This window comes from Torulaspora delbrueckii, chromosome 7 (assembly GCF_000243375.1).
Source record: "Torulaspora delbrueckii CBS 1146 chromosome 7, complete genome".
Classification (NCBI taxonomy): Eukaryota; Fungi; Ascomycota; class Saccharomycetes; order Saccharomycetales; family Saccharomycetaceae; genus Torulaspora; species Torulaspora delbrueckii.
The window spans coordinates 182223-206287 of NC_016507.1; the positions used below are offsets into that span (position 1 = coordinate 182223).

The 24065-nt window shown below is 42.6% G+C and overlaps 10 protein-coding genes across 10 annotated transcripts; 4 read left to right on the forward strand and 6 right to left on the reverse strand.

Annotated features, from left to right (window-relative positions):
• Positions 1 to 149: 149 nt before the first annotated feature.
• Positions 150 to 2030, reverse strand: ATG7 (Atg7p; the record flags this gene model as incomplete). The annotated part of the gene is made up of 1 exon (XM_003682620.1): positions 150 to 2030. The coding sequence occupies one exon, from the start codon at positions 2028 to 2030 to the stop codon at positions 150 to 152; it is 1881 nt and encodes a 626-aa protein (XP_003682668.1).
• Positions 2031 to 2194: 164 nt separating this feature from the next.
• On the reverse strand, positions 2195 to 3748 carry NMD3 (ribosome-binding protein NMD3; the record flags this gene model as incomplete). The annotated part of the gene is made up of 1 exon (XM_003682621.1): positions 2195 to 3748. The coding sequence occupies one exon, from the start codon at positions 3746 to 3748 to the stop codon at positions 2195 to 2197; it is 1554 nt and encodes a 517-aa protein (XP_003682669.1).
• Positions 3749 to 3910: 162 nt separating this feature from the next.
• NOP19 (Nop19p) lies at positions 3911 to 4474 on the reverse strand (the record flags this gene model as incomplete). Its single annotated transcript, XM_003682622.1, has 1 exon — positions 3911 to 4474. The coding sequence occupies one exon, from the start codon at positions 4472 to 4474 to the stop codon at positions 3911 to 3913; it is 564 nt and encodes a 187-aa protein (XP_003682670.1).
• A 139-nt stretch (positions 4475 to 4613) lies between these two features.
• On the reverse strand, positions 4614 to 5924 carry DBP8 (ATP-dependent RNA helicase DBP8; the record flags this gene model as incomplete). Its single annotated transcript, XM_003682623.1, has 1 exon — positions 4614 to 5924. The coding sequence occupies one exon, from the start codon at positions 5922 to 5924 to the stop codon at positions 4614 to 4616; it is 1311 nt and encodes a 436-aa protein (XP_003682671.1).
• A 206-nt stretch (positions 5925 to 6130) lies between these two features.
• Positions 6131 to 7783, reverse strand: MTG2 (putative GTPase MTG2; the record flags this gene model as incomplete). The annotated part of the gene is made up of 1 exon (XM_003682624.1): positions 6131 to 7783. One exon carries the CDS (start codon positions 7781 to 7783, stop codon positions 6131 to 6133), a length of 1653 nt encoding a protein of 550 aa, XP_003682672.1.
• A 118-nt stretch (positions 7784 to 7901) lies between these two features.
• Positions 7902 to 8678, reverse strand: THP2 (Thp2p; the record flags this gene model as incomplete). The annotated part of the gene is made up of 1 exon (XM_003682625.1): positions 7902 to 8678. The coding sequence occupies one exon, from the start codon at positions 8676 to 8678 to the stop codon at positions 7902 to 7904; it is 777 nt and encodes a 258-aa protein (XP_003682673.1).
• A 160-nt stretch (positions 8679 to 8838) lies between these two features.
• Positions 8839 to 10707, forward strand: CDC23 (anaphase promoting complex subunit CDC23; the record flags this gene model as incomplete). Its single annotated transcript, XM_003682626.1, has 1 exon — positions 8839 to 10707. One exon carries the CDS (start codon positions 8839 to 8841, stop codon positions 10705 to 10707), a length of 1869 nt encoding a protein of 622 aa, XP_003682674.1.
• A 214-nt stretch (positions 10708 to 10921) lies between these two features.
• On the forward strand, positions 10922 to 18184 carry PRP8 (U4/U6-U5 snRNP complex subunit PRP8; the record flags this gene model as incomplete). Its single annotated transcript, XM_003682627.1, has 1 exon — positions 10922 to 18184. The coding sequence occupies one exon, from the start codon at positions 10922 to 10924 to the stop codon at positions 18182 to 18184; it is 7263 nt and encodes a 2420-aa protein (XP_003682675.1).
• A 196-nt stretch (positions 18185 to 18380) lies between these two features.
• On the forward strand, positions 18381 to 19220 carry TDEL0G00980 (uncharacterized protein; the record flags this gene model as incomplete). The annotated part of the gene is made up of 1 exon (XM_003682628.1): positions 18381 to 19220. The coding sequence occupies one exon, from the start codon at positions 18381 to 18383 to the stop codon at positions 19218 to 19220; it is 840 nt and encodes a 279-aa protein (XP_003682676.1).
• A 353-nt stretch (positions 19221 to 19573) lies between these two features.
• On the forward strand, positions 19574 to 23944 carry DNA2 (bifunctional ATP-dependent DNA helicase/ssDNA endodeoxyribonuclease DNA2; the record flags this gene model as incomplete). Its single annotated transcript, XM_003682629.1, has 1 exon — positions 19574 to 23944. The coding sequence occupies one exon, from the start codon at positions 19574 to 19576 to the stop codon at positions 23942 to 23944; it is 4371 nt and encodes a 1456-aa protein (XP_003682677.1).
• Between the last annotated feature and the right edge of the window lie 121 nt (positions 23945 to 24065).

The window sequence follows — 24065 nt, forward strand, 5'->3', positions numbered from 1 at the left end:
ATGGAAAGGAACAACCTCAATTGGTCTCTTAGAGGCTCAAAACAAGTCCCAATGCCCACTCATTTACCTAAAAGCTTCGAGATATCTTGAATATCCTTTAACCTCAAGGAAACTATGAAGTGAAAAATCGATACTTTCGTAATGAGCGATTAGTCCATATCATATAACTCATCGCTAAACTCTTCATCATCCTGATCCCACTCCTGAGTTGCTCTCTCGGCATCCTGTTGCACTTGTGCGAGTCCGCTAATTTGTTCAATGTAAGTGTGATCATTCAGGGCTGCTTGTACAAAGTCCCAGCCGAATTCTTTGCAAGAACCGATCACTTCGGGACAACAGGCAGAACAATGGGCATAAGCTGGTGTTTCGAGCTTTAAGGTGGAGAAATTGTTGAGGAACCCGCGAATTTGGTGTGGAATATCACCTAGTATGTTTCTAGTTGAGTCTTGCGGGTCCTTCGGTTGTAGCATTGATACGAGTAATTCGACCGCTTGGGACGCGGCCATGAGTGCAACTCCTGGTCGAGTAACGGTACACATTTCATCCAGCGTTCTGTCTGTTAGGCTGTCCTTTGGTGCAAAGACGTCGTGGCAGAAGTAGCAGCCTAGACGTGAACTTGGTTCATCAAAATATGATCCATGTCTCATGACCAAATAGCTGTCGAAGCCAAGGGCAGCATTGATCACTACCTTATTTTTAAATTTCCCCAGGACGGTTGGCAGCCAGCGAGTCTCTCTTGAGTCCATCAGTAGGAATACCACGTCGTGCTGGTCAAATAGGTTACACAGCCGGTCATAATCAGACCGCTCAATTTCATCGCTGGTAATCGGATGACCAATCATCGGCACGCTCAACTCCACACCTTCTACATTCATGAGAGGAAACACCTTTTTTAATGCTGCAGCCGCAGCTTGCGCTTTGGGTTTGCCCACGTCACTGAACTCAAATAACGGTTGTCTAACTGGGTTTGAATAAGATACGGTGCTATTATCCACAAAAGTTATCTTCCGAACGCCCCACGCCATTAAGGCACGAGACACATAACATCCTAGGGTTCCTGCCCCTAGCAATAACACTTTTGTCTCCTTGATCTTTTGGAGGTCAATCTGAGGAGCTATTCTCCATTTCATCAATTTGAGATTCAGGTCGACGGATTGATCAGCTATCTTCAGAGGATCTATCAGAGAGCTGAGATCGATTGCACGAGGACCGAGCTTATTCTGAGTGTTCCTTTCCCAACCGCTAACTTGCAAATGATCATCCTGACCGGCTAAACTGAGTGAAAGTTTTAAGGCAAAACTCGAGTTATCGGGTCTGATAAAGTAGACATCAAGTTCACACTTTTGAGGATTGTCGTGATTGAATATTGTAAGAAAGTTCTTGGCAATAGCGCTTGGGATCCGATCGAGTCGACTTGTATCCCTAATAACCAACGCTCTACACGTTTTGGCCTCTTCCTTAGTATAATGTACCAACTGATCCGCAGCATTGATAATCAAAACCCACTGATCTGTATTCTCCTCGAACCATGATTGATACGGTGTAGCCGATATCAAAGGCTCTTCGTTGAGTAGTTCAATCGCCAGGGACTGTTTTTGGAAGCATGGTACGCATACCCAATAGTAAAAGCGATACTTCTTTAAATCTGCAAAACTTATGATGTAAAAACCAACGCTGTCATTAATGTCACTCTTACCGTCCACAAACTTCTCCTCTGCTATCGTGTCAATGAACTTCTTCTTGTCGAGTGTCTTGAAGTCCTCAAATACGTTGTAATTGTAAATGAACCCCTTAAATGGCACTCCACCAGCTATTCCCAAAGATTCTTCTCTAAAACTCTGCTCATTCAGGAACAGAGGTACACTCTTGCTTGATTTCGAAGTAAAAGACTTCTCCAAAGTACAAAATAAGGGCAGTCCTTTGGATTCCAACTTCAGCACATCCAGTTTGAGTCGAGACAATTCCTGAAAAAAAGATGTGTCGATGAAAGATTGCACAGGGGCACCGTATTTCATACCAGCCTTTGACATAGTCTCGAGCGGTAGATGTTTACTATGTTAAATTTGATGAGGATAACTTAGTTGAGTACTATGGAACCTTAATAGCGCGCCGTGCAAATAAAACTGTTCGGTCGAGATTATTGTACAAATAATGTTAAAGAATTATATATCCATCGAACGGTTTCTTGACCTGCCTAAGCTACCGTTTCATCCGCTCCCCCGTCTTCCAAAGTCATGTCATCAAGCTCGTCCAACAACTCATCGATATCGATCTGTGGAGCATCTTCTTCATCTTCTTCTTCCATTTCATGCTCTGCTGAAGCCTGGCCAGCACTCTTATATAGATTGACACCTTGTCTCAATTCATCATCTTCTTCTAGTTCTTGCAAGAAGACTTCGTAATCTCTTTCGGCACGTTCCATCTCTTGTCTTTGAGCTCTTGAAGAGTAATCTTGAGAAGCATCAATCTCCTTGTGTTCTTTGGCCATTCTCTTCAACTTCCAGTTTCTATTCTTCTTAGTCTTTCTACGGTATAACTTCTTGACTAGGACAACATCGGGAACATGGTCAATATTCAGACCATCAAACAGATCTGAGTTGTAGTTGGAGTTTGCAACGTAGTAACCCATGACACTGTCACCAGCATGGCAAATAGCCCCTAGGTGAGATCTGACATAGTATTCCTGATCGTTAACACCAAGATCTGCAGCTCTGGCGACTGTGATATCGGCTAGTACTCTTTTACCGCGGCTCACTCCGGTAGGTTCCACATCTAGGACGATGAACTCGATCAATTGAGACACATCAGCCAATGAATGGAATGGAGCTCTCCAGTATACTGATGCCGGTACGTCCGCCGTTTGCAAAGTGTTGGGATCCAGAAATTGAACTGCGTTAGTCACTTTCGAACACAGAACAAATGGAGATATGTTACCTAGGGACTTGGCTAGCTTACCGGGCAGAACAACGAGATCATCTCTGCAAATAGGCACGATTTCCACGGAATACGAGAACTTATAAGTCGAGCTACCGGTGTGGGTATCTTGGGAGATTAGTTCTTCGGATTTCTTGTACTTGATGGGCACAGCTGCGTTCAAGAAATCGATCATCTTAACGGCGTGATTCTTTTGCCCATAGAAGAAATCAAGCCCATCCTTTGCCTCACTAATGGAAATCGTATCCACATGGGCGTTATGCTTCAGGATCAACTGTTCCAAATACAAGAAAGTCCTTTTGTGTGGAACCTTTTGTCTAATTTGGACGGCTGCTCTCCAAGTGTGAGTGGTGTAAGATTTAGCACAGTCAGGGCATTGCATTGCAATCACCACATATTCCACTTCAAAAGTTTGCTGAATGATAGTATTGGCGATAGCTTCACCTTGCACAGTCAGTTTCACTCTAATACGTCTGGAATGTGGTTCGGTCCAGATGAAAGATGCGTCTACTAATCTAACCTTGGTCAAACCTTTTAATCGACGCAGACAGATCGCCAACAACTCTCTGGATTCCAAATCGGCTCTAACCCATTGTCCGGGGGGTTGCAGGAACCTCTCACAGTTTCTGCAGAAGGAAACGTTGGCTTCTCTAGGAATGCCGGCCGTGATATCCACAGTCATCTTGATACAGTCGTAACACATAACCAGTCCTCCGGACCCATCGATTGGCACACCACAGTTACAACATAAAACTGTTGCAACCTGCTGCTGCTGCTGCTGCAGCTGGTCTTGATCCATGTGCGTATAATTCATGGCTAATGACCTCCACAAATAGTTCTAATACCCTAGGAAGTCGACTTCTACTAAGCTCATCTTCTTATAACTAAGCACTTTTTTTAAGCGATGAGCTGAAAAATTTTGCCAAAAAGCGATGAGAAGTGCTATTAGATCACGTGACTTACAGCTTTAGTATGATCACTTTCTCTTCTTCTTGCCATTGAAGAGTAGCCCAACAGTCTTCTTAGTTGTCTTTTGCACTGCTCGTTCCTCTTCATCCTCACTATCATCTTCGTTGCTGTTGGCTGTTCTTGCATCGGGCGCTGTCTTCTCTAGGCGGACGTCATGTCTTATGGAATCTCTTTGTGTTTGCCTCATCTTCCTCTTTAGAGCTATCATTGCCCTTGTATCATCGTTAGAGATCCTGTGTACAGTGTTTGCACGGATATCAGGCTGGTGTCGCCTTTTCTTCGAGAGTGAACTGACTTTCTTATCGCTGCGAATAAATTCGCCAACAGTGTGAATATCTTCTTTGTGGTCTAAGTTCGTAGTTGCAGCAGCAAAGTTGAGTCCCGATCCTGCTTGGACCACTGGCAGTGTGAAGAAAGATTCTTTACTGCTGTTTAGTTCGGTGACATCAGGCTGTTTGTCAGGCTCGTTCTTATCTAGCCATCCCATAACTTTCCGAGCGTTTCCATTGAACGTTTTTTGAAGTTCTGCTTGCAAATTCAATTTTTGTTGGATTTCATTGGCTCTAGACATCTTCAAGTAATTGTTTCTAGCGGCTAAACTGCTCTATTACATGTCTTTCGTTCATTTGATGTATTTTTTCAAGTTCATCGCATTAATGAAAAACAACCAATAAAGTGAAAAATCTATAAAAAATCGTATTTATTGTACGCTATGCCCTGTGTCCCTTCTGGTTCATGTTCTTTTGTCTCTGAATTTTCCTTCTTTCACCAAAGTTCTCCTTTTCCATAGCCATTAGAGACTCTCTTTTGGCCTTCGTCACTTTGTTTAACGATTTTCTTATCACCGCTGTATCTCCTACCAATGTACACTCTTCCATCTTCTTATTGATACGTGTCTCAATTGCCTCGATTCTGGAGATATCACGCTGTGTGATGAAGGAAATGGCATCACCTCGTCTTCCAGCACGAGCAGTACGACCTGATCTGTGAATGTAAACGTCGGGATCTGATGGGATATCGTAGTTGACAACTAGTTCAACTACGGGGATATCAAGACCTCTAGAGGCAACATCGGTGGCTATCAGAACTCTAGCGGCGTTGGCACGGAATCGCTGCAAAGAGTTTGTTCTTTCCTGCTGAGGCATCTGAGAGTGTAGAGAGGCTACTCTTATGTCCAAATTTTTAAGTGTTCTTCTCATTATCTCGGCGGTCATAGTTCTATTAACAAAGATTATTGCACTGGAATCTTTATACTCTTCGGATGTCAATAAATGATAAAGGTATGCTTCCTTGACATATTCTGGGATTAAAATGTACTCTGTCTTCAAAGTGGACGGCACAGCAACGTTGTCCACATTTTCCACTTCGTAACAATATAGCGGTGGCTTGTTTTCTTGACTTGGTGCGTCTTGCAATGCTCTCACTTGATCAGTGATGGTAGCGGTGAAAAGTAGTGTCTGCCTTTTGTCCTTTGGCGGTAGGGCGCTCACGCATACATTGAGATCCTTGGCAAATGTACTTGTCAGTAAACTATCTGCTTCATCTAAAACGAGAAATTTGGCTCGCATCAAGCCACCCACTGTATCTTCTCCACTGTTTAGGATATGATGTGCCAGTCTGCCCGGGGTCGCAATGATAAAGTGTGGTTTTCTTTGCAACTCCAGTGCCTGTTTGACAATACTTTCACCACCGACCACTATAGAAACTCTGATGTTCATACTGCTTCCAAGGGCAGTAAACTGCTCCGCGATTTGCATTGCCAGTTCTCTTGTCGGTGTAAGAACAACACCAAACATCCCGCTAGGATCTTCGGACCATTTAGTCAGCATAGGTGCCGCAAATGCAATAGTCTTACCAGAACCGGTCTTGGCTCCACCTATGCAATCACCACCTTTCATGATGGCCGGTATGCATCCTTTCTGAATAGAAGTAGGTTGTGTAATTCTCATCGCCGATAAGGCATCAACTAACCATCTTGGCAGTCCCAACGACTTGAAAGTACTAACAGATGACTCAGACATGGCTCCTTAGTATTCGTAATTCTTTTTTAGGCTTCGAGATGAGATGCGATGAGATGGCCCAAAATTTTTCACTTATCGCTTAAGAAAATGATCTACACCACAAAGAATACTTCAACTAATGCTGTCATCTCGAGGATTACGGGGTCAATTTGAGTTTCTATCTTGTATAAATGAATAATTAATCTGTGCAAATAAAATATGAGGTATCAGGAAAGTCTTACCGCCTCGGCACATTTGGCCATCTTCTGAACAAGAATATCTACGTTTTCTCCCTTGAGTGCACTCATAGGTAGAACATCCCAATTGTGTTCTGAGCAGAACTCTTTGACCTTTTGGAACTTCAAGATCGGTTCCTCTTTGTTGCAATCGATGTCGGCCTTGTTACAAACAACTAGGACGTTCTTAGCCTTAACTTTTTCCAAACCACCTAATTCATTGATCAAGATCTGCAAATCCGCCATTGGATCATCATTGGCGATACTGACAACAAAAACCCACCCTTTTGAACGCTCGATATGTCTTAGGAACTCCAGTCCCATCCCGCGGTCATGAGAGGCATCTTTCACAATACCCGGAATGTCTGCCACAGTGAATGAAGATTCACCAACATTCAAATCAATGGTGCCGATAGTTGGTGACAGGGTAGTGAATTCCCAATGGCCTATTCTTGGTTTAGCGTTGGATATTCTGTTCAGGATTGTAGATTTACCGGCATTCGGTAGCCCAACAAGACCAAGGTCTGCGATGCTCTTCAGCTCAAACATAAGGTATTGCTCCAAACCTTTTCTTCCAGACTTGGCAAATCTTGGATTCCTGATTAGATTGGTCAAAAAATGCATATTTCCAAGACCACCCTTCCCCCCCTTGAGGAGACATATGGGCTTATCTGTAGGTTTATTAAGATCAAGACCAAAAAGCGGAAATTTATCCTCCCTGAGCTCTGTGTCATACAAGTTAAGATCGTAGGATTCAACTTTCTTGCTCAGATCAATAAACCAATCTTTATCCTTATGATACTCTTCATGTTTACCCTTGAATAGCCAACCTTCCCCTGGTTTGTATGCATCTCTAAACAACTGTATGTTCTTTGGGTGAGTATCAAGCTCATATTTCCCTGTGCAGTCCAATCTTACCTTGTTATCATTGAGAATGGCTCGAAGAGAACCCTCGTTTTGGTCTTTAAGCTTCTTATGAACAAACTCTCGAGTCAACTTTGGATCCATGCACCAACGTATTACAGTTCCCACTGGTACAGTAATCAAAATATCCTTACCTCTTGCACCGTCCAATTGATCAGAAGCACCATTGGAACCTTCACTGGCTATATAAGTTGTCCTCAGTTTTGACAGGGAGTTAAGACCCTCGACAGCTAGTACGTAGACACTTCCCCCATCGCCTCCGTCACCACCATCTGGTGGACCAATTGATCTGCCCGCATCCCTAAAGAACGACACTACACCATCACCTCCATTTCCGCTACGGCATTTGATAATTCGAACATCCACGAAGTTACCTTGTCTATGCTTATGTCTGTCGAAATGTTGTAGATACTTGATCGACGTGAAGTTAGCTAACGCTGCTTCCACTTCAATATACTGAGTATCCGGGGGGCTAGAGAGTATTTCCACTGGAAATCGATTTGAATTCTGCTTCTTCACTCTATCTGGTAGTGGATCATTCGATTGAGTTGAGCTAAATGCTGGATTGGGGCCTCTTCTTGTCCGCCTCAATTGATCAAGCCACTGTTCGTTATCTGCAGCTCGAGGAGCATTGTCTGGGGCATTGATTGATTTTTGGCTAAGCAATCGTCTTCCACAAATGCCGGAGCAGTTCAAACGTAAGGAAAGTCCTCTTTTCATCTCGACTGGTCGTTCTCTTTTAGCGTTCACCGTGGTAAGATATGCTCATCGCGCTTTGTCTGTAATTGTGTCTTAACTAGTATACAGTATTAAACAAACCCAACATCATCAGGAAGGATTAAAAAGCACTCCTTTCCATTTCAACTTCTGTGTCTTGCGCCGATTTCTCGATATCTAATTTCGATTTAAGAGAATCAATGTTTTGTAGCATTTTCTTCATAGAGTGTGAACCATCACCAAACATTACGTTCTCAATGGAATCCCACTCCTTTCTCCAGTTGCTAACTTCTTTGTTGAGGTCCCTTAGAGTACCCTGTAAAGAATGCTTGTTTTCAATGGTATACTTGGCCCGCTCCATCTTAATTCGATCCAAGTATCCATTCAAACGTGATCGTACAGCGACCACGTCGGTGGCCGGATCAGCCAATTCATCTAATATTTCGAATATGCCCTTGGGAGGGTTCCACTTATTCACTACAAATTCTGTCACTGTTGGATCTGCAATCTCGATCTCCTTTACCAAATCAACAGAAAGCCTCTCCAACAAATTCACATATCTCAAATAGTCCATACTGACCATCTCATACAAAGTAACAAACTCTGCCAATCCCTCTATATTCTGTAACTTGGTATAGTCGGCATTACGTCTTGTTTTATTTGATGCAGCAATTTGAGACTCTCGGGTCTGATATTTGACGTACCTCAAATCAATCGAGCTTCCAACTAGCTCTTCATACTCTTCGGACAGTGATTGCAATAGCCGTATTTGTTCAGGCTCTGTTTTGGCCGGCTCCGCTAGCTCACTTAACACTTTAACAACTGCGTCCAAGCGTCTATGGTTTTCTTGTAAAGCTTGCTCCTGCTCACAGAGCATATCAAAACAACCACTTTCCATCGAATTGATAACTTTTGAGGTGTAGTAGCTCCTTTGTAGTTTGAGTTCTCTCTCTGTTTACTATTTGATAAGTTTCAGTAAGACCTTCATTTTGTGATGAGGCGATCTCTTAACAAGCTAATAAATAAATCACCACAAAGAACAAGCTGGTCAAAGATTCATGATCGTTGAAGAGCCGGCACAGGTTGAGCAGGAGATTAGGCTGCAATTGAGAAAGTCTGCTACTGAATTGTCAAAGTGGAAGCTACATAAGTCGTCGAAATGGTCTGCTGAAGCACTATGGGGAATGGCAGAACTACCTCCATCAAGTCCCACATCTTCGAATGCAGCAGGTTCTGCTGGAACTGGTGGGTATGACCGATCCACGGAGGCTCCACAGGAAAGGAGTTGTGGAAGCTTTGCAGATCTTTCAGAGCAGGAATATGATCTTTACTTATTGGCGTCGACACTTTTTGATTGCAAAGAATTCGATAGGTGTGCCTTCTTTTTGAAAAACGTCACCAATCCATGTTTGAAGTTCCTCAAACTGTATTCCGAGTACCTCTCATGGGATAGGAAGAGTCGTGGGAATATGGAAGATGTACTGACAACTGGTAAACCTCCAAAACATATGATTCGAGGCGGAAGCCATACTGGTGAGACTGATACGACCCATGTACCGCAGAATGCATTTCCAGAATCTGCGTCTCGTGATGAGCAGCAGACCGACTCGTCAGCTATAATGAAGGAACTCAGTTCATATTTGGAGGAGTTAAAGACCAAAGAAAAGAATTCGGGTTTAGGAGTCTCATTACTTTACTACCTGAAAGGTGTGCTGTTAAAGCAGGATGATAACAAGAGTGAAGCCACGTCATGTTTCCTGCGATCGCTATCGGGTTACTCATTCAACTGGACCTGTTGGGTTGAGCTTCTTGACTGTCTATCTAGGTCGGATGAATCACTACTACTCATGAAGCATATGGAAGAAAGATTTAAGCTGGAAGAAACAGAAAATATCGGGTCACAAGGCACAATTGAAAACAACATAATGATGAAATTTTTCAGGCTTGCACTTTTCCAGGAATTTAGTGGGGATGTTGACATCTTCATTGAAGAGCTTCATTTTTTGCACACGATCTTCCCTAACTTCACCTATCTCAAGGCACAGAATGCATTAACGAATTATAACTACATGGACTATATGAACGCAGAAAACCTGTTTGATCAAATAATCAAATCTGACCCCTATAGGCTTGACGACTTGGATACTTATTCGAATATTCTCTACGTCATGCAAAAACATTTCAAGTTAGCGTACTTGGCACAGTTCACATCACACGTCGATAAGTTTCGACCAGAGACGTGTTGTGCCATTGCAAATTACTACAGCGCTAGACAAGAGCACGAAAAATCCATCATGTATTTCCGCAGGGCGCTTACTTTGAACAAGAACTGCACAAATGCATGGACACTTATGGGTCACGAATTCGTCGAACTAAGAAACTCACATGCTGCAATCGAGTGCTACCGTCGAGCAGTTGACATGAACACCAAGGATTTCAAAGCATGGTATGGTCTTGGGCAGGCATACGAAGTACTTGACATGCATCTTTACTCATTATACTACTTCCAGAAAGCTTGTACCTTAAAACCACTAGACAAGAGAATGTGGCAAGCATTAGCATCCTGCTACGCAAAGGTAGGCAACAGACAGGAAGCCATAAAATGCTACGAGCGGGCTCTGCAACTTTCAGTAAACGTTGACCAAAACAGTGTTCTCTTTTACCGTCTTGCCGAATTATGCGAGCAAGTACACGACATCGTCAACTGTCGAAAATTCATGATACAGTGTGTGGACGTCGAGGACGCAACCGAGGGTATTGTTACCGATGAAACTGCTAAGGCAAGGTTATGGCTTGCAAAATACGAAGCCAAGAGAAAGAATTACGAACAAGCCTATAACTACGCCGTCGGGGTCTCTCACGGAACTTCACAAGAGATAGAAGAAGCCAGGTCAATAGCTCGAGAGTGCAGGCAAAGAATACAGTAGAAAGTGGTGAATTGGCCTTCATAAGCTCGATCATCTTCTCGAAGTGCTTAATCGTGTGTAGTTACCTTGGTCTAACATGTAAGTAAAATATCACTACTCATCGCATCTTTCGATAGGTCAAACATAGCTAAATAAGTCGTTAATTGCCACTTGTCGGCTGATTTGGCACTTTTTAACAAATACAGTGCGGTTAATACAGAATAGTTGTTGAGAAATGAGCGACAGCCCTCCGCCGGTTCCTCCTCCGCCGTTAAATCATTCGAACGGCAATGGTAGGTCACCAATGGGACTGCCACCACCCCCTCCGCCTCCAGGTTTTGATGGATTTGATTTACCGCCCCCTCCACCGGGTATAGATCAGAATTTTATTCTCCCTCCACCGCCTCCTGGACTTGAGGAAGACATGGGACCACCACCACCACCACCATTGCCACCGGCATCAGAGCTCAATGATGAAGTGCCAACATCTGTCCCAGAAGCCAGTAAAAGAATGAACGGTCATTCAACTGTGGTTTTAGATAACATTGCAACCAACAAAAAGAGGAAGCTCGATTCAGATAACCTCAATAATAGCCAAAGAAAACGTATTAAGAAGGAAAAGAGAAGACTCAAGAAGTTGAAGGGAGGAAAAGTTTCATCCCACAAGGCAGAGATGCCTCCTGAACATCTGCGAAAGATCATTGATAGCCACTCTGACATGACATCAAAAAGATTTAACTACGATAAAAGATCATTCTTGGGAGCCCTCAAATACATGCCTCATGCGGTATTGAAGCTTTTAGAGAATATGCCACAACCCTGGGAAGAAGTGAAAGAGGTTAGAGTGTTATATCACGTTACTGGTGCCATAACCTTTGTCAATGAGATACCGAGGGTCATTGAACCTGTTTATGCCGCTCAATGGGCCACAATGTGGTTAGCGATGAGAAGAGAGAAGCGTGATAGGTCACATTTTAAAAGAATGAGATTTCCAGCTTTCGATGATGACGAACCACCACTTTCATACTCTCAAAATATTCAAGATATTGAGCCGCTGGATCCAATCAGGTTGAATCTAGATAAATTTGACGATGAATTTGTGAAAGATTGGCTATATGACAGTCGACCACTACAAGATGACCAGAAGAAAGTGAATGGGACTTCATACAAAAGCTGGTACTTACCGTTACCTGTGATGGCGAATTTACAGAGGCTCACCTCTCCACTTGCCAACGACCTCGCCGATCGTAACAAATTTTACCTTTATGATAAGAAATCTTTTTTCACTTCCAAGGCCCTCAATACCGCAATACCTGGAGGACCAAAATTTGAGCCACTTTATCCATTAGAAGAAGAGGAGGATTTTAATGAGTTCAACTCGATCGATAGAATAATATTCAGGATTCCAGTACGAAGTGAGTACAAGGTTGCTTTTCCTCAACTTTATAATTCCCGTCCCAGATCTGTCGAGATAACATGGTATAATGATCCAGTTTCCTGCCTTATAAGGTGCGACGAAGATCCTGAGATACCGTCATTCTACTTCCACTCATCACTAAATCCTATTATATCAAGGCGAAATGAAAGGAAATCACTACAGAAAAAGGAAGATTCTGGGTTTTTGCTCCCAGAGGGACTAAAGCCTTTGATGGATGAAGAAGATCTCGTACTACCCGAGACGAAAGATGCATTAGAGTTGTACTATGCACCATACCCATTCAACAGAAATTCTGGGAATACAGTGAGAGCACAAGATGTTCCTTTATTAAAGAGTTGGTATCTACAACAGCCTGATGAAGATTATCCTATTAAAACTAGAGTTTCACATCAAAAGCTGCTCAAGACTCATGTTCTGAACGAGTTGCGAAAAAGAAGCTCAACGAACGGCAAAAAAGTCAAACTTCTGAAAGCTTTTAGCAATACCAAATACTTTCAGCAAACTAATATTGACTGGGTGGAAGCAGGCCTACAAGTATGTCGCCAAGGACATAACATGCTGAATTTGCTCATTCATAGGCGAGGTCTTACCTTTCTTCATTTAGATTACAACTTCAATTTGAAACCAACTAAGACCTTGACCACAAAAGAGCGTAAAAAATCGAGATTTGGTAATGCTTTTCACTTAATGAGAGAAATAATGAAGGTTACTAAGTTATTAGTGGATTCCCATGTGCAGCATCGACTAGGCAATATAGATGCTTTCCAGTTAGCCGATGCCATATACTATATTTTTAATCATTTGGGCCAGCTCACAGGTATCTACAGGTACAAGTATAAGGTTATGCATCAAATTCGTGCGTGTAAAGATTTGAAGCACTTGGTCTATTATCGGTTCAACAAAATTATTGGGAAGGGCCCCGGTTGTGGATTCTGGCAGCCAGCTTGGAGAGTCTGGATTTTCTTCATGAGAGGTATTATCCCCTTGCTCGAGAGATGGCTTGGTAACTTGATGACTCGACAGTTTGAGGGCAGGACCAATGAAATCGTCAAGACGACAACAAAACAAAGGACTGATGCCTACTATGATCTTGAATTGAGAGCTTCAGTGATGAAAGATATACTTGAAATGATACCTGAAGGAATTAGGCAAAATAAAGCAAGAACCATCCTGCAGCATTTAAGTGAGGCTTGGAGATGTTGGAAGGCCAATATACCATGGAATGTTCCAGGAATGCCAAAACCAATAAAGAACATCATTGAGAGGTATATCAAGGCAAAGGCCGACGGATGGGTTTCTGCCGCCCATTACAACCGTGAACGTATAAGACGTGGTGCCCATGTTGAAAAGACTGTGGTAAAGAAAAACTTAGGTAGATTAACCAGATTGTGGATAAAGAACGAACAGGAAAGGCAGCAGCTAATTGAGAAAAACGGTCCTGAAATCACACCTGATGAGGCAACTGCAATTTTCTCGACCATGGTGAGTTGGTTCGAATCGCGCAACTTTTCACCGATACCATTTCCACCTTTAGCATATAAAAATGACACCAAGATTCTTGTGCTGGCGCTAGAAAATTTGAAGGATGTTTACAACTCTAAGGTCAGACTGAACGCAACAGAACGTGAGGAATTAGCATTGATTGAAGAAGCATACGACAACCCACATGAAACACTTAACAGAGTCAAGAAATATCTTTTGACACAGAGAGTTTTCAAGTCAGTTGACCTTACAATGGTAGATCAATACCAAAGTATTAAACCCGTTTTTTCCGTGGACCCACTTGAGAAGATTACAGATGCATACTTGGACCAATACCTTTGGTTTGAAGCCGATGAAAGAAACCTATTTCCGAACTGGATTAAACCTAGTGATGCCGAGATTCCACCATTGTTGGTATATAAGTGGTGTCAAGGTATTAATAACTTATCTGGTGCATGGGATGTTTCTGATGGACAATCAACTGCTATTATAGAGGCTACTTTGGGGGAGATGGCGGAAAAGATTGACTTCACTCTCTTGAACAGACTGCTAAGGCTCATTATGGATCCTAACATGGCCGATTATATGACTGCAAAGAACAATGTGATTTTAACATACAAGGATATGGCACACGTTAACAAGTACGGCCTTCTTCGTGGTCTGCAGTTTTCCTCTTTCATATACCAGTATTATGGATTGGTTATGGACTTACTTCTGCTCGGAAATGAGAGGGCCACCGATTTGGCAGGGCCTGCTATCAATCCGAATGATTTCATGCAGTTTAAAGATGTTGAAACCGAGATGAGAAGTCCTATCAAACTTTATGCACGTTACTTGGACAAGATTTATATCTTGCTTCGTTTTGAGGAGAGGGAGACCGATGAGTTAACTGATGAATATCTGTCTGAAAATCCAGATCCGAACTTTCTCAATGCTGTCGGCTATAATAACAAAAAATGCTGGCCACGAGATGCTCGTATGCGCTTGATGAGACACGATGTTAATTTGGGCAGAGCAATATTCTGGGAGATCGCAGGCCGTGTGCCATCTTCTCTCGCCAATCTCAACTGGGAAAGCAGCTTCGTTTCAATTTATAGCAAGGACAATCCTAACTTGCTATTTACGATGTGCGGCTTCGAGGTCCGCATCCTACCAAACCATAGAGCTGATGAAGTAATTTCAAGCGGTGAGGGTGTTTGGGACCTCTTAGAAGAACAAACGAAGCAAAGGACCGCCAAAGCATATCTCAAAGTCTCGCAAGATGCCATTGACGAATTTGACAGCAAAATACGTGGGATTCTGATGGCATCAGGATCTACCACATTTACTAAAATTGCAGCCAAATGGAATACAGCACTTTTATCATTGTTTGCTTACTTTAGAGAGGCAATTGTCACAACAGAGCCTTTATTAGATATTTTAGTCAAGGCCGAAACCCGCATACAAAACAGGGTCAAGATAGGATTGAACTCTAAAATGCCCACTCGTTTCCCACCAGCGGTTTTCTATACTCCTAAAGAATTAGGTGGCTTGGGTATGATTAGCGCTTCTCATATTTTGATTCCAGCAGCCGACCTAACGTGGTCACGGCAAACTGAAACTGGTGTAACCCATTTTAGAGCAGGTATGAGCCATGAAGATGACAAACTAGTACCAACTATCTTTCGTTATATCACAACCTGGGAGAATGAATTTCTGGACTCCCAGCGTGTTTGGTCTGAATATGCAGCGAAGCGACAAGAGGCCATCCAACAGAATCGCAGGCTCGCTTTCGAAGAGCTTGAAGGCTCTTGGGACAGAGGTATACCAAGAATTAGCACTCTGTTTCAGAAGGACCGTCACGTATTAGCCTACGATAGGGGCCATCGCGCACGGCGAGAATTCAAAAAGTATTCACTGGAGCGTAACAGTCCATTTTGGTGGACTAATTCTCATCATGATGGTAAATTATGGAATCTAAATGCCTACCGGACAGATGTCATCCAGGCTCTCGGAGGCATAGAAACAATTCTCGAACATACTCTCTTCAAGGGTACAGGATTTAGCTCATGGGAGGGATTGTTCTGGGAGAAGGCGGCTGGTTTTGAAGATTCTATGCAATTCAAGAAATTGACGCATGCTCAAAGGACGGGTCTGAGTCAGATTCCAAATCGTCGTTTTACTTTATGGTGGTCACCCACAATTAATAGAGCCAACGTCTACGTTGGGTTTTTGGTTCAATTGGATTTGACTGGTATATTTTTGCATGGTAAGATTCCCACCTTGAAGATATCACTTATTCAAATTTTCCGAGCACATTTGTGGCAGAAGATCCATGAAAGTATTGTGTTCGATATTTGTCAAATTTTAGATGGCGAGTTGGAAGCTCTACAAATAGAATCTGTGACTAAGGAGGCCGTTCATCCACGTAAATCCTACAAGATGAACTCTAGTGCTGCCGATATAACTATGAACAGCGTCTACCAATGGGCAGTATCCAGGCCTTCTCTGCTCCATAATTCAAAGGACTCATTTGATGCCACATTTACCAACAAGATGTGGTTTGATGTACAATTGAGATATGGTGATTATGATTCTCATGACATATCAAGATATGTCCGGGCCAAGTTTCTAGACTATACCACCGACAACGTAAGCATGTACCCTTCTGCCACCGGTGTCATGATTAGCATTGACCTGGCTTACAACATGTATGACGCGTATGGTAACTGGTTCACTGGATTAAAACCCTTGGTACAAAACAGTATGAGGACTATTATGAAGGCAAATCCTGCGTTGTATGTTCTTCGTGAGCGTATTAGGAAGGGCCTGCAAATCTACCAATCGAACATTCAAGAACCTTTCCTAAACTCATCGAATTACAGTGAATTGTTCAATAATGATGTGAAACTTTTTGTTGACGATACCAATGTGTACAGGGTTGCAGTTCACAAAACATTTGAAGGCAATGTTGCCACCAAGGCCATCAATGGTTGTGTTTTCACTTTGAACCCCAAGACGGGTCATTTGTTCCTAAAGATCATTCATACTTCCGTATGGGCAGGTCAAAAACGGTTAAGTCAGCTGGCTAAATGGAAAACTGCAGAAGAAGTAAGTGCACTGATAAGATCTCTACCGAAGGAAGAGCAACCAAAGCAAATTATTGTTACTCGGAAAGCCATGCTTGATCCATTAGAAGTTCACATGTTGGACTTCCCGAATATCTCAATAAGACCTACGGAACTAAGGTTACCATTTGCAGCATCACTATCCATCGACAAGTTATCAGATGTGGTCATGAAAGCGACCGAACCGCAGATGGTACTTTTCAACATTTACGATGACTGGCTAGAACGAGTCTCGTCATACACAGCGTTTTCGAGGCTTATTTTACTACTGAGGGGACTGAAGACGGACGAAGAGCAGGCAAAGATTATACTACTTGGCGATCCAACTATTCCTGTTAAGCAGCACCATCTATGGCCGTCATTTACGGACGAACAATGGATTACTATTGAGGCAAGAATGCGAGACTTGATTCTGGGTGCGTATGGAAAGAAGTACGGCGTCAACATATCCTCTTTAACTCAAACTGAGATAAAGGATCTGATTTTAGGACAAAATATCAAGGCCCCTTCTGTAAAGAGGCAAAAGATGGCCGAGCTTGAGGCGGCAAGAAATGAGACTCAAGCCGATGAGATGAATGCTGGCGCATCCAGCGTCATGAAAACCAAAACAGTCAATGCTCAAGGTGAGGAGATTGTTGTTGTTACTTCGGCCAATTACGAAAATGAGACCTTCACATCTAAGAATGAATGGCGAAAGAGTGCTATTGCGAATAGTCTGTTGTATCTGAAGCTCAAGAATATCTACGTGGCATCAGATGACTTTATTGAAGAAAAAGACGTCTTTGTCTTACCTAGGAACCTACTCAAAAAGTTTGTGGAGATATCCGATATAAGAATTCAGGTGGCTGCCTACTTGTATGGATGCTCGTCATCAGAGCATCCAAATGTCAAGGAGATAAGAACAATTGCCCTATGTCCTCAACTTGGGAATAACAAGTCGGTTACTTTCTGCAAACCGCCAGAAGACCAGGTAGAACTTCAGGATTTACAACTTTTAGGCTGGATTCATACTCAAAAGGAGGATTTAAAATTTATGGCCGCCCCAGAGGTAACAACGCATGCGAAAACTTTTGGTACGACCTTCAAGGACACTATAGACTTGGCAGTCTGCCTGCTGCCAGGGTCAGTTTCGTTAGCCGCCTATAATTTGACAGACGAGGGCTACGGGTGGGGAGTGCAAAATCAGGACATGGTTAATACGATATCTGAGGGATTCGATCCTGCTTTTAGTGAACATGCGCAACTTTTACTTTCCGAACGGTTTATGGGTAATTTCTTGGTTCCTATCGGAGGGTTCTGGAACTACACGTTCATGGGTGCAAGTTTCACAACTAATATGAGCTACGAATTAAGAACAGGCATTCCATTAGAATTTTACAATGAGCAACATCGTGTAACGCACTTCCTGCAATTTCATGACGCTAATGGCGACCAGGCCCTCGAGGCTGAACAAGAGGATGTTTTCGCTTAAATATAGATCCTCGAATGTAACTATATATGTACAATCAATTCACATAAAATCATTTGTCTACTTGTAATTTCTATCGCTATTTTGTAAATTCAAAGCATCGCTCGGGCATCGGACATTTTGCTGATAACGAACAGTTCGAAAGAATAGTGCCAAATCATTAACCTGTGACGATCGGTCCAAAATCTCTTAACATCCTATGGACTCATTCAGCGATCGTCTATTGCGGAAGAGAGAGGCTTTACTGTCATCAAACGATCGTCTGAGCAGGAAGAACGGTGTTCAGAAGGAAGTGCCAAGGAAATCCGAATCCAATGGCCTCGTTTCGGTCGTTCATTACTGGCTAAGATTCCTGCTGAGACGAGGGTTTACCTTTCAACAAATTTTGAAAGAGTCTGGAGTAAGTCGAGCCTTTCTGGAACAGACATATCAGGAACTCAGTTTGAATATACCTGAAGAGAGAGCTCCTAATGATGATGAGCAAAAGAGGATAGATAAATGCACTGGCTCACTTGAAAACAATAACGGAAAGCCGAAGAATATAGAAGCTGACATACGGCAGTTCATGTTCAGAACAATACTGGAAGTTAATAAAATTACTGCATCTCTTCGAAACCCAGAGATAGCAGAACAACTGAAAGACGAAAAGACTAGACAAGTGATCTCGAAATATGGTCAGCATATAAATCGTAGCTTACAAGGTTTATTCCAAAAAATAGAGGATGCAAGCAACAGCTCGCCAACCCAATTGCAGAGAGTTAAAAGAGAAAGAGCTGATAAACTTCCTGAATATCTCGACAGAAAGATAGATAATGAGAAGAATCAAGCAAAAGACAAAATCGAAGTCTCACCTCCAAGAGCTCTCGCAACTAGTAAATCAAGCCAAAAAGTATGTATCCAGCACCCAATCCAAAGTATGCGCACTACTAACAACCTAGCGGCTCGTACAGGTCTGAGACCTGTGCAAACAACAAAACAGCCTCCAGCAAAATTATTTACACCATATCAATCTCTGATTCCCAATAACAGTAAGCGATGAACACCATTTCTTGTCGAAATTACTCTTTGGAGCACAATTTCGCTCAAATTGCCGGCTGCAGTGACAACCAGGAGTCAAGACTTTGAGGGTGGAAACATTAGCCAACTATCAAGCACTAGATGTAGTAAGAGCTCGATTACAACCCATTCTTGCCATAAATGCTAGTTAATACCTAATACCATACTTAATAAGAGCTAATCACGTGAGAAGATACTATATAGATCATGATCCATCCCAAATACACTTTTTATAAAACCCATCAGTAACTTGAAGGAACCCAGAGTTAATCAGAGAGACTTTCAAAGACCTGTAGGTGTGTCAGGCTCCCAGTTTACTCTCTCAATAGTCATTGGATGCCTCGGACACCAGAAAAGAAGAGACCTGGGCACCTGTTGGCATCGCCCGAGAGTGGGATATCGGCGGCAACTAAGAAGCAAGGTACTGAGGTTGAGAAACGAAAGAAGCGGTACCATTTTGCACCTATCAATAATCTGGCTGGTCGAAATAAGGATGACTTGGGCGTATTGAGGTCAATTTCCGTCTCTCAGGTCAGAAATAGTAAAATGACGAACGCATCGCGTCAAATTAAGAAGACAAGTAACTCAAAATCGTCGAGTACTTCACCAGTGAGAGCTACAAAAGAGGCTAAGAGGGTTGCGGCAAGCATAAAGGAGGTAAAGGCTTCTAGGGGAGATGATGTTCCCAGTGAAGAGGTCATTTGGAGGTATTCACCAACGAAAGGTGAACTGTCAGACAGGATCGGTAGTTCACATCATAATTCCGAGGACTGGATCGAGTTTGAAAGGGGCCAGGATCCCTCATCGACTCCAGTAGTGCCAAAGATGCTCAAGAATGTACTCAGCTTTGCCAATATTAGTGAACCCGAACAAACTGAGCAAAAGGAATCGTTGTCAGCACAAATCAGGAACTCGACGAGATCAAGAGGTACAACAGAGTCTTTGAAAGAGTCCCTCAGAGATATCGATGATATTCTCGATGACATGGAGGGCGATCTTGCATTGAAGCCAAAAATTTCCAAGATTAATGAGCTTCCATCATCTCCGAGTAGGATACAGGAACAAGGAAAGAGAGAAGTGGGCAAAGTTGAAGAAACACATACTCCCTCAGATGTTTCTTCCAGCGATGGAGACGATTCCCTAATAAACTTATTGACGCAACAGGGCTCAAAAAAGCAGGATATGACGGGAATGAGTGTCGACGTTGATACACTTGATGACTCGTTACTTGACTATCTCGACAACACCGGTAAGAAAGCACCTGAAGAGGAAGTGGAAATCGAAATTGAAAATGTGGAGGCTATGCTTTCACAGAGTTTAAAGATGGCTAAATGTGAGACACCAGAACTAGAAGAGTATATTCAGTTGGCCTCTTTTCCCTATCGGCGCAAAGGTGTAGCGCGGCTTGTCCTCACAAAGATTACTGAGATCAGCTTGCCAAAAATAGGCCGCCAAAAGATCCTTTCCTGCATCGACCAAGATGGTAAGGAGGGTTCAGTAGTAGTACGAAAACCATGGGTTTATCTAGAGTTCGAAAAAGGTGATGTCATCCATATTATCGAGGGCGCTAATTTTGAGAACAAGAGACTAGTGTCTGATGACAAAAATCCTGTAACACAACTGGTAAATGATAATCTGCTGATTCTAAATCCTGATCTATTACTCTCTGCCACGGCCGTCGGGGGTTCGATTGAATGCTTGAGGCGAGCCGTTCTACAGCAATTGCTAGAGGACTCACAGGGTGAGCCAAGCATTGTAATGACTATTGGAAATATCGTTCATGAGCTGCTACAGAGCGCACTGCGATATAAGCTTAATCATAAAACCATAACGATCAAATTCCTGGAAGAAAAATTGGACTGTTTGCTCGAACTCTTTTCGTTTGGGATACTGCAGTGCAACGAAAACCTCATTAAGATTAAAGATGAGATAAAAACGACACATCTAAAAAACATTTTTGATTTTGTTGATCAGTTTGTTAAAAAGAGTAACTATGGATGCTATGTTTCTGTTTCTGGCACCCGAAAGACAGATCCGCTCTCCATCGCTAGCATTATCGACACAGAAGAAAATATATGGTCCCCAATATATGGGTTGAAGGGCTTTTTAGACGTAACCGTCGATGCTCTTTGTAAGAAGACTCGGTCGGTAGTTCCTTTAGAAGTGAAGACAGGCAAAAGCAAAAGTATCTCGCATGAAGCTCAAGGCCTTATCTATACCCTGCTATTAAACGATAGGTATGAGATACCCATTGACTTTTATCTCTTGCTCTACACCAGAAAGAACGAAATTACCAAGTACCCGTATGTGCTTCACTCCATAAAGCATGTTCTGATGTTTAGAAATCAAATGACGACCAAATTAAAATATAGACTAAAAGAGTACAGAAATTTGGATCCGATGAAACAAAATTTACCCCCGCTACTGCAAAGCTCTTACTGCGATTCATGCAACTTCAAGGCTCCCTGCATGGTCATAAACAATCTGGTTGAAGACGGAGATGGCGAATTAAGTGGCCTAAAAAATGGTGAATATGAGCTTTTGACTAAACACTTGGCTAAAAGCCATTCAAAAAACGCACAGTTCTTCAAGAAGTATAATGATTTGATCACGAAAGAAGAATCATCCATTACTTGCATTAACAAAAAATTGTTTCATTCTCAAGGAGAGTCGCAAGATTCGGTAGGTAGTCACTGTCTTTCAAATCTGAAGGTTGTTGAAACGGTTAATGATCCAGCCGACAACACTATTTATCTTCATACCCTTGCTAGAGCCAAGCCGAGTGGAATTTGTGCATCTATGCTGAATTCGCATTTGATGAAAAAGGACAGAATCTTTATTAGCGATGAAGCAGGGCATTTTGGCATTGCAAATGGGCACATTAGAGATATTGCGGAAGACTTCATCATAGTGTCAACGAGACGAAAAGTCCTTAACAATTGGGTTCCGCCTGAGAGATCAAACGGGCCACCTCACATCAGAAGCGTTGTAGACGACAGCATCACTGCAGATTCTCTAATGAGGACACAAAATATGGTTACTTACCGTATCAACAAAAACGATATCCAGCAAGGCTTGTCACTGGCGCGCTTTAGTTTACTGAATCTGTTTTTGCCGCCGGTGCCACCAGGGCAGGTGATAGCAGATGAAGCTTCTGGTCAGGTCCGCCTAGCTAAAAAATCCGAAGGTGGAGATGAAAGATTGCGATCCATACTAGTTGATAAAGTTGCAGCACGTTTCGAGTCAAAATGTGTTTTTTCACTTGAAAGTTGTGGTGAGATCATTCCGACACATTTAAATACGGATCAGAAGAGAGCTATAGAAAAGGTATTACAAGCACAAGACTTTGCGCTGATACTGGGTATGCCAGGCACCGGGAAAACCACTGTGATAGCAGAACTAATCAAGATTTTGGCATCTGCAGGAAAAAGCATCCTACTTACTTCTTATACGCACTCGGCGGTGGACAACATTTTGCTCAAACTAAAAGACAAAAATATTAAGATAGCCAGACTGGGGATGAAACACAGAATCCACCCCGATACTCAAGTTTATCGACCATGTTACGAATCACTGAAGACATATGAGGATTATATCAAAGAAATTGAAAGCACCACTGTAGTAGCCACTACTTGCCTTGGAATTAGAGAAATCAATTCATCTTTACGATCAAGAGATTTCGATTACGTGATACTTGACGAGGCCAGCCAAATATCCATGCCTGTAGCCCTGGCGCCATTAAGATTTGGAGAGAAATTTGTGATGGTCGGTGACCATTATCAATTGCCGCCATTAGTCAAAAATGAAGCAGCTCGCATTGGCGGGTTGGAAGAGTCACTTTTTAAGATTCTCTGCGAGGATCATCCAGAGAGCGTCAGTGAGCTCACAATTCAATACCGTATGTGCGAGGACATCGCCACATTGTCTAACTTCTTGATTTATGATGGCAAACTGAAGTGCGGCACTGCAGATGTTCGAGATCGTGGATTGGATGTTCCGCATCTATCCAGATTGGCTAAATTCCAAACATCACCGACGATCCAGCGATGGATTGAAGACGTATTAGATTTCCAGAGGAAGGTAGTTTTCTTGAACTACGATAGTTGCAGTGATATTCAAGAGAAAAGCAGCAGCGACAGTATCACCAATCCCGGCGAGCTAACAATTGTTCAGCAATGTATTGATGGGATGTTAGAATGTGGAGTCGAAGCCAAAAACGTGGGAGTTATGACCTTGTATAGAGCACAACTACGGCTTCTAAAGGAAAAACTACAAGACGAACGTCATGAAGATTTAGAAATTTTAACCGCAGATCAATTCCAGGGTCGTGATAAAGATTGCATCGTCATTTCTCTGGTCAGAAGCAATTTAGAGCAGAAATCCGGCTCTTTACTAAAGGAACTAAGGCGTGTCAATGTCGCAATGACAAGAGCCAAATCTAAACTTATTTTGATCGGTTCCAGAAAAACCATCAGTTCTGTGCCAGAAATCGAGAAATTCATAGCTTTATTACAAGATCGAGGATGGATATATGAACTATCAGCCAATTTCCTGCAGGCATATGTTTTTCCCAGCACTTCGAAGGTTCAAGCTTCGTGCGACAAAAAATTATCAGGCAACACAAAGCCCAAAGTAAAAAGTATTGATGCCAATTCAAAAATACTCCGAAATAAGCCAATTACTCGTCAAGCGGTTTCCGAGTTGTGACTTCTGTTGATGATCATCCTTTTACGAACCGGTTGTCCAGTTTACAAACAAAGCATGAATATCATGACTGCCCTGGCCGGCTCATCGCGGCTCCTACACCGATACATACAAGTCGTTCTCC